Source organism: Hibiscus syriacus, unplaced genomic scaffold (assembly GCF_006381635.1).
Source record: "Hibiscus syriacus cultivar Baekdansim isolate YM2019G1 unplaced genomic scaffold, ASM638163v2 tig00111877_pilon, whole genome shotgun sequence".
In the NCBI taxonomy this organism is placed as follows: Eukaryota; Viridiplantae; Streptophyta; class Magnoliopsida; order Malvales; family Malvaceae; genus Hibiscus; species Hibiscus syriacus.
In genome coordinates this window covers 2,069,295-2,083,463 of record NW_024063208.1, presented here as the reverse complement: position 1 = coordinate 2,083,463, position 14,169 = coordinate 2,069,295, and the positions used below count along the sequence as shown (strand labels likewise).

At 34.1% G+C, this 14,169-nt stretch overlaps 1 protein-coding gene and 1 pseudogene across 1 annotated transcript; one reads left to right on the top strand and one right to left on the bottom strand.

The window, feature by feature from the left end:
- The first annotated feature begins 3,879 nt into the window (after positions 1-3,879).
- On the top strand, positions 3,880-5,834 carry LOC120172768 (probable pectate lyase 4). Its single transcript, XM_039180150.1, has 5 exons — positions 3,880-4,019; positions 4,103-4,454; positions 4,613-4,823; positions 5,312-5,380; positions 5,610-5,834. Exons 1-5 carry the CDS (start codon positions 3,893-3,895, stop codon positions 5,832-5,834), a joined length of 984 nt encoding a protein of 327 aa, XP_039036081.1. The 5' UTR covers positions 3,880-3,892.
- A 171-nt stretch (positions 5,835-6,005) lies between these two features.
- Positions 6,006-7,600, bottom strand: LOC120172661 (annotated as a pseudogene).
- Between the last annotated feature and the right edge of the window lie 6,569 nt (positions 7,601-14,169).

Genomic DNA, 14,169 nt, shown 5'->3' with positions numbered 1-14,169 from the left:
TTCGGAATTCGAATACCTTTTAAGAAAAATGAAGAGTCGGAACAATGTAAACTACAACCATTACAGAGCATTTTTTAGTCTTTTTTTGAATCACGGATGATAAAATAAATTTATATCTGATAAATTTTATTTCGATTTGATTTGATAGAATATTTTTTTATAAAATTTAAATTTCGGGTAAATATTTTAAGTTTAATCGAATCGAGTTAAGTTTAGATAAAACTCTTCATTTCTCATTATAATTATAAAAATGCTTTTATATATCGTGTAAGGTATTAAAATTATGATATTAAACTAAAATTTAATTTAATTTTATATTAATAAATAAAATACATTAATATTTTATTCAAATAATTTTTACTAGGTTTAATATAAAAATAAATGTCTAAACTTTACCTCGAAAAAATCTTTAGTGTCTGCTTTTTTTTTTGTTAAAAATAGGTACTTAATGTTTCTAACATTTTACTTTTAGATGTCTGCCATTAAAAACAACCGTTAAGTGGCACGTGTCGAACCATGGTAATTTTGAGAATTTATTTTAAAAATTTTAAAAATAAAAAATAATTTTTATTAAGAAAAACAATGAACTCTCGGACGCAAGCCCCCCACCCCCACCTTTTCTTCTCCCCCTTTCTTCAGTTCATCCTCCCCCAACCTTCCATGGTCGTCAGTCGACCGACCGACTATGGCCTTCACCGTCACTGTCGTTAGGATTGGCGTTGACTCCCGATCAAATCCTCGTTGGCTTTTCGCCATAACCTGCCACCATTTCCATGGAGAAACGTTCGAAGGTCTATCGGATTTTAAGCACCCTCGTTGTTTTTCATCGATTCCGACCGATCCAATTATCCATATGTCATGCCGTCACCACCACTTGAACCACCGTCCAATTACGCTCAAAATCCATCTCGCCATCACTCCGTCAGTGCTTCTCGATGTTTCACCATGGTAACGGGGTTGAGATGAGATTTTAATTTTTTTTTGAGTTTTTTATAATTTCATTAAATGTTTAAGGGTTTTTTGTAAATAAATTAAGTTTTTTAATTTTTCATTAAAAATTAATATTTTTATTATTAAAAAAAAAAACGTTAAACTTTAATTTTTAGTAAAAAAATTAAACACTAAATCGTTTTTCGATATAAAATTGATGCATTATGTTTATATTAAGCCTTTTTATTAAAATTTAAACAGTTGAAAATGACAAGTAAATATATTATTTTTAATAAAAACATGGGTCCTGGATTTCTGGGTACATCCAGAATCCCAGATACTTTATTCATTAATTTCATTTCACTTTCCATTCATATTTTAGTTTCATTTTAGAATATCATATCAAATTTTTTATTGTCTCGATTTGAAATTTAAAAATCTTTATATAATTTAACTTGACCTAATTTCAATTTGATGTAGTAAAAATATTTTAATTAAAAAGATCTAAAATATATAATTAATTATAAAACAAAAAATATTTTAATAAATCTAGAGAGATGGATTTTACCTAAATCCAATCTCAACCCCAAAAACTATACCCAACCCTCAATTTTAAAAATATTCGATCAAATCAGATTAAATCGAAACAAAAAATTATCATATTTATCAATACACTATTAGAGACGAGTTGATAGTTTTCTCTCGTCTTAAAGAGCTTCAATAATTTTCTTTGATCTTAACAAGTTTCGATAATTTTTAGGATCGTAAAGGATGAATTAATAAAAAAAATATTTTTTAGTTCAATAATTTATACTTTTATATTGTCTTGAAAGGCTGAAAGCTTATAATATAATAATTGAGAAAAAAAGTGAACAAATTAGGTGAAAGTTAAGCTAAATGATTAATTTACTTCCAATCAATCATCAGATAATAAAACCTAAACTGTTTTGCCTCTTTAGAACGACCAAGAGACACTTGTAGGGATGCTGCTCAAATCTGATCCGATATTATTATTATTTGGCTTAAATGTGTACAAATTATGCCTTTTGTACTAAATAAGTGTCTAAAATAAAATTATATATATTTTTAAAAATAAAAAATATTAATTTTGAAATAATTTTTAAACTTTAAAAAAATTATTTTAACTCCTAAACTCACGCTGACCGCCGCCCTTTGGCGTCGAAAAAGCTCCACCCGACTTCCCCTCCCATGGCGACCAAAATTCCTATGAAATCGTGACCGGTCTACAATCGATCGACGACAAATTGACGTTTTAAATCCCACAAACCCTAGGATGAAAATCACGATCCCACGCAATTTCGATGGTGAATCGGCAACAACTATAGCCGCATATAACTAGGATGATGACAATGACTACGTCGGCGGCGGTGGTCGTGGCCGGAGAAGGCGGTGACGGCGGATTAAGGTTAGGATTTAGGATTTTGGGACTGTTTTATGATATAAGAAAAGTTAGGGTTTTATAAATATAATAATATTTTTTAAAAATAAATTTCAAAATTACTAGGTACATGTGTCACTTAACGGAAAAAATTAATGTCGTTGACAACCCGGACACCTAAAATGCTAACGTTTGTAACATTAGGTACCCGGATATACCAAAACATGTAGGCAATTATTTGACACAAAAGTATAATTTATACACTTATTTGAAAATTTAATATTTGACACAAATTGTAGTCCCTTAATATTTTATATGTTAATTTATATATCTTTATTTTATTAAATGAAGAGCTGCCGTTATTATTTCAAAAAAAATATTTTTTATTTTATTAACGCTTAACTAATAATATTTTATACCAATATAAAATATGCAAATAAGGAAAAAGAAAGTTTAAAGAAAGAAAAGCAAAAGACAGAGGACGAATAAAGAATTGGGAGTGATTGAAAGTGCTTTTCTTTTCTCTTTTCTTCTTGTTAGTGTGCTTTTACGAACCCTAAATTTTAAATCCCATATTCAGCTTGATGATATTCAATTATATAGGAATAATATTCGATAAACATGTAACATTAAACATTCTCTCATAATTTTAAACATGAATGCGTGATGAGATGAAAAGATAAAACTAATTTGAATTAAAATTTTATACCAATTCCTACATACTGATATGTATTGGTATAAATACATACGGATTGAAAAATGATCAAATCACATCAAAATTTGAGTAAAGTGCACAAATGGTTCCTCAACTATACGGCACTATTTTATTGAGTCTCCCATTATCAAAAACTATAAAATTGTCTCGACTACAGGGTTTGATTATTAAAAGTTACAAAATGGTCGATCGACTATTCATACGTTCTAAACTCGTCATTTTTCGTTGAAAATTGACGGTCGTCTGAGCTGGACGTTAATCTGTTGATTATGATATGATAAAATCATACTTTAATGATGCCCACTAACATCGTCGTTGCTTTCAAGCACCTGCTTGGTTACATAATGTTTCAAGCGCTGACTCGACGGTATAATATAAACATAGACTTGATCCACAAAATACAACTCAAACAATTTTTGGATCAAATTTTTATCATATCACAGTGAACATGTTAATATCCAACTCTAAGGATTGCCCATTTTTTTAACGGAGAATGATGAGTTTAGAACATATGTATAGTCAAATGGCTATTTTGAAACTTTTAATAGTTGGGGGACTCAATAAAACATCGCCTTATAGTTAAGAGACGATTTTGTAACTTTCAATAGTTGAGAGACTCAACAAAGTAATTCCCCATAGTCGGGGGAGCGGTTGTGTTATTTATCCTTAAAATTTTATGAAAGCGAAACTTAAAACTACTTGGTATCAGTTTAAGATCGATATAACGACTTGGTAATCAACCCGGACTAAAAGGAAATTCCCACCGAACACGTTCAAGTAACGGAAAATAACGACTTTTCAAAACATCTTAGGACAGCGTTAAGCAAAACAAGAAGAAGAACTAAAATATGGCATCCCTTCCGTATGCTGACGTAGATTGTACCCTAAGATCAATCGCCGGTCAAGCCGAGGGCTTCGGCCGGTTTGCCATCGGTGGTCTCCACGGTCCTCTATTTCCCGTCACCTCATTATCCGGTCCGTTCCCTCTAACGATTTTTTTTCTCTCTCTCTTTTGAATTCATTAATTGATACATATATTGTGTATAATCTCCTCGAAGACGACGGTCAGGGTTCTCTCCGAGAAGCCTGCCGGAGTCCGGAACCAGGTTGGATCGTGTTCAATGTGTCGGGAACGATCCAACTATCGTCGTACATACACGTCGGTTCTCACAAGACAATCGATGGACGAGGAGAAAGAGTAAAGCTGATGGGAAAAGGATTGAGATTGAAAGAGAGTGAAAATGTGATAATTTGTAACATGGAGTTAGAGGGAGGCAGAGGACACGATGTTGACGGGATTCAAATAAAACCGAATTCAAAGCATATTTGGATCGATAGGTGTAGTTTCAAAGATTACGATGACGGCCTGATCGATATCACCCGAGGAAGCACCGATGTCACCGTCTCGAGGTAAGTTATGAGTACGTTACTCGGATTCGGACATGGCATATCGATAATACACATGGTAACAAATGTCGAGGAAGTAATCGCCGTACCTTGTTCGAATATGTGTCGGATACGAGTTTTTAGTACGTTGTTTAACCTTGTCTTTCTGTAAATTTTTTCAGATGTTATTTTACTCAACATGATAAAACGATGCTTATAGGGGCAGACCCTAATCATGTAGGAGATAGGAGTATTCGGGTGACGATTCACCTTTGTTTTTTCGATGGAACACGACAAAGACAACCTCGTGTTAGGTTTGGGAAAGTTCATTTGTACAACAATTATACTCGAAACTGGGAAGTTTATGCTGTTTGTGCAAGTGTAGAAGCCCAGGTACGTTTCAATTATGTATAGAGTCGGGATTAGAGATGAACATGATATTTAAATTTGATAAATTTTGATTCGATTTGATTTTATAAAGTCAGTTTAAAAAAACAAAATCATATTCGAGGTAGATGCTCTCAAGATATGATTCGAGTTGAATTTAGATTTAAGGTGAAAAAGTTATGACCTGACTAGAGTATATTAATATAACTCTTAAATATTTGGGGATAAGATTAATAATACCATTTTATATTTTATTAAATAGGTCCTTATTTTACCTAATAAAAAATATCATACATACATACATACATATATATATTTTGTGTCGGATCGTGTAAAACCTCCTTAAACTTGGTTCAGGTCAAGTGATGGGTAGAAAAATATAATACTCGAACTCAGGTTGTCCAAAAACCCAACCTATGCCCTAAAAGGTGATAGGGATTAAAATTACCTAATTTCATAATTTGTTCCCTAATTGTGCGTTTCATGTTGATTAGATATACTCGCAATGCAACATATATGAAGCTGGAAAGAAGAAGAAAACCTTCGAATTTTACACAGAGAAGGTGACAATCTTTTACTAAAACTGATTTTGATTACTTTGAGTTCGAGTTATTTTATCAAGTTCAAGCTGTTTTACCTTAAAGATCACATCAAGCTAAATTGTGTTCAAATCAAAACTGACCAGTCCACTTTGACCATATGCTTTTCGCATTATGTTTCAAGTTTAAAGGGAAACAGTAGCTGTCATTTAACTCGATTTGTTTCAAATGATGCTTTTGGTCGTAAACATAGGCAGCCGACCGAGAAGACTCATGTTCCGGCATAATAAGATCGGAAGGAGACATTTTTCTGAATGGGGCACAAACATGCATACTAGCAGGCATTAGTGAAAATATGTTCCATCCAAGTGAATATTACAAAACATGGACAATGGAAGCTCCATCGGATTCTTTGAAGCATGTCCTTCAAGTATGCACAGGTTGGCAACCCGTTCCTCGACCTGTTGATCGCGTTTAAGTGATTCTATTTTTCTAGGATATGTCAATACATGCAATTTTTATCTCAGTCATCCATTTAGATTCATCCAATGGCTATATTTTTTGCATAAGACTAATATTCAGGCATTACGATAAATTGATAATAATCTTAGAAGCAAATCAAATGCAAAAATCCATCAATTACCACTTGCATCAAAAAGATCAGAATCTTGGTTTTGACAAGGGAGAAAAAGTTCACAGAAGCTAAAATCGAACGAAAACACAACTCGGGTTTTACAAACAAAATGACTAGAAAGTAGAGGACTATCGAAATGTGAATGAGGGTGCCTACCCCTACACCTTAATGGCATACTTCCTCATTGGGAAGTACATTTCCTTCTTCTTCTCCCTTTCGGTCTTCAATGATGCCTGCCAAGCAAAGTAATCAATGTTTCAAATACCAACAAACGAAGAGTAGACACACAAAAATCAAAGCAATTGTTAGTTCTCCATGTACTTGATGAAGTTTCAACGATGCCGGCAGTTTTAGTTACCTGACAAGAGGAATTAAAAAATATAACTTAAACAAAACACGAATCATCGAGCAAAACGGATCTACCTGATGCTTGGTAAGCCTTCTGCGGATGGCTCGGGTCTTTTTGGGACGCAGATCAAGGGGCAAAAACTTCTTCTTCTTATATGCCTCCCTCAGTGCAGCCTTCTGCTTCTGTGAGATTACTGTCAATACCTGAGCAATGGACAGCCTCACCACCTTGCTGCATCCGTACCAACACCGGGATCAGAACACCATTCCAAAACAAATGAATCAAGAACCGGAACATCAACAAGGCCAAATTCATTCAACTAGCAAACCATAAATGAAACTCATATACAAGTCCCTAACTCGGTTAAAACATGTTACATGTCTATCCAGGGCCGAAGCTATTATTTTAGTCTATGTTAGTTAAATACTTGTCAAATTAATCATTGCCCCCCAAATTTTGGATTAAATATTTCTAGGTCCCTAATAACTTAGAAATTCCCCAATTTTTTTGTCTAATGACAATTTTAATCCCTACTAATTTAAATATTTGTCATATTAATCATCGCTCCTCCCAAATTTTGTATTAAATACTTGTTAGGTTCCTATTAACTTTAAAATTTGATGATTTAACCCCTCTCATTGTCTAATCCTGGCTCAGCCCTTGTCTCTATCAAACCATTTCAAGTTCAATTTCACTACTTTCTTTTCGCTTATCAGTAGTAAATTTTAATTCAAATAATTTTCAAATTAATCTTTTCCCCTCCCAAATTTTGGATTAAATACTTATTAGGTTCCTAACTTTAAATTCAAACGATTTAGCCCTTCCTATTGTCTAATGATCCTGGCTCGGTCCTTGTGTCCATCAAACCATTTCAAGTTCACTTTCACTACTTTCTTTTCTCTCATCACTAAGAAATCAAATTCCAGATTATGTACCCAATTAGAACATAAACTTATGATCCAGAACTAAAACGTAATAAAACGATACAAAAATGAGAAGGAAATAGACTTACATCTTCGAAAGCTTGTTAGGTGCACCGCCGGTAACTTTGGCAACGCGAAGAAGAGAAGTTCAGCTTTGAGATCTTTCAACTGAGCCAAAAGATCGGTCTTCGATTTCTGCCTCAACTCATGGACCTTAATCCTCGCTGTTTAAACAAAAAATGAAATAAACATGTTCAGATTTCCTCAAAATTAACAAATTCAAACAATTTAAAGGTTTTTTTATCAGTTACCCATTGCCTGCTTCTTCTGCTGTTCCTCTTCTGCGACTACAACGGCTTCTCTAAAAGAACTCTAAATTTTGAAGAAGAAAGGTTTTTTAAGTACAGAGGTAACTTGGGCCATACTGGGCTTATTTGTTTGGTTAAACTACATAATTAGTACTTAAATTATCAGTTTTAATCTGTTTTAGTACTAAACTTCAAGTTGTTTTAAATTATATCTAAAATTTAGTTTTTTGTTTCATTTTAGTATCTGCTGTTAAAAACGTAATGCGGTTAGTACATAAACAATAAGTTTGAGTTTATTTTTGTAACACCCATAGCCCGTATATGTTTTGATATACATGCTAAAAATGTCACATTAACTTTACAACATTTACGCTTAAAATTTTGTTTCATTTTAAAGCATTCCTATTTCAACTTTAAAACTTTTTTCTTGTTAGCATAAAAATTATAAATTAATATTTTGTCATAAAAAACAAATCTATTTTCAAGAAGTGATTAAATAGTTTAGTGTGTTAACGTAAACTATTTAGAACTGCTTGAGTTTCCAAACCATTTAAAACATAATGATATATATATATATATATATATATATATTCTACCCATTATATATACTGATAAAACTAGACTAGTCAAAACAAAACGGTCATAATTTACTATCATAGACCATTTAAATAAAACTGATAAAACAAATTGATAACATAAATATACATGTCACTACTAGTCAAAAGTAACATCGAAGATATCTTACTGATATTGATATTATAGATGATCTCTGTAAAGATGATCGGGAGGCTCCTCACTGCACGTCTATATCTCTATCAGAACCTACGCATGAAAATCATCATGCATTAAGTATAACTTAGTGAGACAATAATAATTAAGGGTAAGACAAAATATATAAAATATCGTAAATATATTAAAACATTTAAAATAATTCAGACAAAATCTTAAAACGTTCAAACCAGGTATATCATGTTATATGTCGAAACGATTTTTTACCGTGGGGCGAGTGAGGTTTTGAAAACCGCGTCATTTTTAATTATTCTCTTTTCAATTGAATTTTTAATTAAAAACAATGTGATTTTTAGAAAACCTCTCGTTTCGAAAATTTGGAAATCCCTTTACGATAAAAATATGGTTCGAGGAGTCGCCACCAATCTTTGATTAGGGTGTGATTGGGCACCCAAAAACGTTGTCATTTTAAATAAAATTAATTTTAATTAAAACGACAAATTTACGGTCCACGTTACCAAAATCCAAGTTCGGGAGTCGGTTACGTGTGGGGAAGGATTAGCACCCCACAACGTTCTAAATCGGTACCTAGTCGATTAATTAATGTCTTTGCAACGAATTTCACAAGTTCGAGTTTAATTTGATTAATAATCCCTTTAAACAACAAAAATGCAAATTTCTAACATTCAAAAGCCACATAATAGGTTTAATTAAAATTACCAAACCATTAGAAAGATAAAGGATATTCGATTATTTAAATATATTGAGACCAAATCTTTAGGTCAGTTCTAACGACCTTTTCTCAACAAATTTAAATAACCGAGCATTTCTTTTTCTTTCACTCCCAAATTTTAATGTGAAGAATCAATTTTTTGGTGACAATGACGGGATACACTTGTAATTTAAAACCGTTAAGAACAACTTTCCTGTAAGTTAAGAAAAGCTATTCTGACAGTTTTAAATTAAAAGAGTATTACCCTTAATCGATTATGTGATTAAGTTGAGTCTTGCACATGAGGCCAACATGCGTAAATTAACAGAAATAATCATCCAATCAACAAAAATATAAACAAAATATTCCTACAAAACAACACTTTAAAATAGAAATTATGTACATATTTTATTACCACATATTATACCATATATATATATATATTAATATGCAATGCATAGCCATGACTTAAATGCAACAAATAAAAACATAATAACTAAAATGCAATTCTCAGAAAATAATTATGTTTATTTAAATAAGGACCAAAGCATATTAACCCAAACATTAATACCTAAAATATAAACAAAACAATTGGACTGGGCTAACACAAGAATAAACCAAAACACAAAAGCATAACATACAAGAACTTAAGGCTCAAATGTCTAAAACAGAAAAGATTCGAATACAACAATACTTTGGACTTAAATTAAATACAGAAAAACATGGAGCCAAAATCAGAAATAAGAAAGCAACGATTTAAGGACTAAAACAAAGCATACGAAAATTAAACGTAAAATGTCTAAAAACTTAGAAATTAAATACATTACCACATGACTGAAAATAAATGCGCGTAAAATATGGAAGCTAAATTAAAGATACGAAAACATCAATTTAAGGACTAAAATGCATGAATTTGAAAATTTAAATGGCCCATAGGATGAATAACCCCATTCACGAAACGGAAGCTATACCCAAAACGACGTCGTTTTATGTTTTGCTTATAACCCTACTTAAACTAAAATTAAAACCCTAATTATCATTTCTACCCAGCTCTCAGCCGCAAGGCTCTCTCCTCAAACTCTCTTCTCCCTCGTAAGACCGCCCGGTCGAGAAACCCAAACCCAAAGGAGCCACGTCCACCGTACGTCGACGTCGCTTCTGCTCCGACCTCCAGACGACGAAGACCACCAAAGCCCAAACCTACCTCACTCTCATCACCGAAGTCATTAAATCACGACCTTTCTGGGACTTACCACTCTCAAATCCGGCCACCACGCACAACGCCCCGATGACCTAAACCGAACGCCACAAGACCCATGACCCTCACTTTACCTGCTATAAAACCCGCAAAATAATCAAAGAAAATAACCCCCTATGACCTAGAGATATCCGACGGTTTTATACATAGTGATGAAATCTTATAACAGGTAAAAATTGATTTCAATCTTTGATTTTATTCAACATTTTTACTATATCGAACCTAAATCTTTTTGAACATAGAACCCGAATGAAAGCGAAACAGTCAACGAGACCCCTCTTGCATTCGCACAACTCAGGTAAATCAACCCCGGACTATCTCTATATTTGTTTTTGTTTTGAAAAGAGATAAGCATGCACACAAAGAAAATATTGTTTTACTGCGTAAATTTTTAAAAAAAGAGAGGAAAGCTCCTTTGCATTACTGTTCTTATCAGAAAGAATCAGATGAAACTTCTCTGCTTACATTCTTTTCTTTCTATTTCAACGGTGAAGCCCCCTATTACATTACTTTCGACTCAAAATAAAATGAGGAATCCCAAAATCTGTTTTTCGTTGTTGCTTGAATCATCTGTTAGAATCATTCTCTGGTTGCTGCTGACAGAACCCCCTGCTCGGAATGGTTGTTTATGAACCCTTTGTGTTGATGAGCCTTTTTTCCGTTGTGGTCTCTGGTTGTTCACTGCTCTCTTGATAGCTAATTTCTGTTTTGTAATCCCCCTCTTTTGTTTGTGTCCCCCTCCAGCTATCTTTTTCTTCTGTTCCCTTTTAATTCATTTTTCTCTGGTTTCATCCGTGACATTGTAGGGTATGGGCACGATTAGTGCTGTCGGGCGTGGTGCTCCACGCCGAGGCTTGGAAATGTCACCAACATGGGTCTTTGCCCGGGATACAGAAATCAGCAAGACCAACACAGTTTAATCAATTAGCTACTGAAATCTCCATCGGGGCATGGTGTTGTGGAGCAGTGTGTTTGCTCGGTTGGGGTGCCACATTGGAGCATGGGCACAGGGTCTTCACGTGGGCAGTATGGGGCTGCTGCAACGCATGGGTCTCCTGTTGTGGATTCACGGGTGGCCGACAGGGGCTGCTGTTGGGCGTGGTGCTCAAGATTGTTGTATGATCTGCACAACTATTGACCGAGTGACGTGGAGCAGAAGAAAGCCTTCAAATGGGAGCTAGCTGCCAAAACCGGGTCTGGTCTTGAAGCCTGGGTTTGAATGTAATTACTGCTGGGCTTTGTAATTGGATCTATTATTTTGTAATTTGGTTTGAGCTTGTGATATGGACTCTAGATGATTAATTCGGGGTTGAATTTTAATTTATCTCTCAATCTCCAAAATTAAACATATACGATCAATCCAATTAAGCACTTCAAGCTTTCAAACGCAAATGCCCATGATTTATCACTTGAATTAGTTCATCATCGAACACAAAACCTCCAAATTAATTCTCAAGGATCTTCAAATGAATTTAAATGGCCCAGACAAAATTAGGGTATTACAGCTGCCCCTCTTCGCTCGTTGTTATGAACACAAGAAATGTAGAAAAGACAAAAAATAGCCTAATTTTGTCTGACCGCAACGTCTTCTTCCCTTCTTCGATATTCTTCTTGACTTTTGCTTTAATCTCACGTGCACAAGCCCTTATATCGATTGCTCTGCTTCTTTTACCCGAGAATCTTCGATTTCACTCCACATCTGATGATCTGATGGTTTGCTCCAACACTCTTCTGAGAAAGCTTAAAATGGCTTAGATGACTTATATTATACTTGGGCTTTAAAATTTGATAAGAGATCCGCACCACTCCTCCTCTGGGATAAGTGAGACTTGAAAAATCTTCGGAAAACATGTATGCTCCCTATTCTTTCAGAGAGTATAGGACTTGATCAATCTTCGATCAGTGGGTTCGCTCCCTATTTTTCAGGGTGTATAGAACTCAAGAAATCTTCTGAAAACGGGTTTGCTCCCTATTCTTCTGAGAAGTCTTAAAATGTCCCGGATGACTTATCACCTTGGTGCAAAACATCCTGCCCGAAGGTCTTATGGATGACCCGAAGGATTTATCATCTTGCTCGAGAGACTCACAAATGACCTTAAGGATTTAAACATCATGCTCGAAAGACTTACTGATGGCCCGAAGGACTTATAAATCGTGAAATTTTGAAAATCGCATTCTTCGTTTTCAAAAATTCCATCTTCTTAAAACATCATTTTCTCATTTTCAAATTCATTTGAAAACATCCTACCCGAAGGTCTTATGGATGGCCCGAAGGACTTATCATCTTGCTCTAAAGGCTTACAGATAACCCGAAGGATTTTAAGCATCATGCTCGAAAGACTTACTGATGGCCCGAAGGACTTATAAATTGTGAAATTTTGAAAATCACATTCTTCGTTTTAAAAAATTCCATCTTCTTAAAACATCATTTTTTCATTCTCAAATTCATTTGAAAACATCCTACCCGAAGGTCTTATGGACGGCCCGAAGGACTTATCATCTTGCTCTAAAGGCTTACAGATGACCCGAAGGATTTTAAGCATCATGCTCGAAAGACTTACTGATGGCCTGAAAGACTTATAAATTGTGAAATTTTGAAAATCGCATTCTTCGTTTTCAAAAATTTCATCTTCTTAAAACATCATTTTTTCATGTTAAAATTCATGTGAAAACATCCTACCCGAAGGTTTTATGGATGGCCCGAAGGACTTATCATCTTGCTCTAAAGGCTTACAGATGACCCAAAGGATTTAAGCATCATGCTCGAAAGACTTACTGATGGCCCGAATGACTTATAAATTGTGAAATTTTGAAAATCGCATTCTTCGTTTTCAAAATTCCATCTTCTTAAAACATTATTTTCCATTTTCAAATTCATTTGAAAATATCCTACCCGAAGGTTTTATGGATGGCCCGAATGACTTATCATCTTGCTCTAAAGGCTTACAGATGACCCGAAGGATTTAAGCATCATGCTCGAAAGACTTACTGATGGCCCAAAGGACTTATAAATTGTGAAATTTTGAAAATCGCATTCTTCGTTTTCAAAAATTCCATCTTCTTAAAACATCATTTTTTTCATTTTCAAATTCTTGTGAAAACATCCTACCCGAAGGTCTTATGGATGGCCCGAATGACTTATCATCTTGCTCTAAAGGCTTACAGATGACCCGAAGGATTTAAGCATCATGCTCGAAAGACTTACTGATGGCCCGAATGACTTATAAATTGTGAAAATTTTGAAAATCACATTCTTCGTTTTCAAAAATTTCATCTTCTTAAAACATCATTTTTTCATTTTCAAATTCATGTGAAAACATCCTACCCGAAGGTTTTATGGATGGCCCAAAGGACTTATCATCTTGCTCTAAAGGCTTACAGATAACCCGAAGGATTTAAGCATCATGCTCGAAAGACTTACTGATGGCCCGAAGGACTTATAAATCGTGAAATTTTGAAAATCGCATTCTTCGTTTTCAAAAATTTCATCTTCTTAAAACATCATTTTTTTCATTTTCAAATTCATGCGAAAACATCCTACCCGAAGGTTTTATGGATGGCTCGAAGGACTTATCATCTTGCTCTAAAGGCTTACAGATGACCCGAAGGATTTTAAGCATCATGCTCGAAAGACTTACTGATGGCCCGAATGACTTATAAATTGTGAAATTTTGAAAATCACATTCTTCGTTTTCAAAAATTCAATCTTCTTAAAACATCATTTTTTCATCTTCAAATTCATTTGAAACATCCTACCCGAAGGTCTTATGGATGGCCCGAAGGACTTATCATCTTGCTCTAAAGGCTTACAGATGACCCGAAGGATTTATGCATCATGCTCGAAAGACTTACTGATGGCCCGAAGGACTTATAAATTGTGAAATTTTGAAAATCACATTC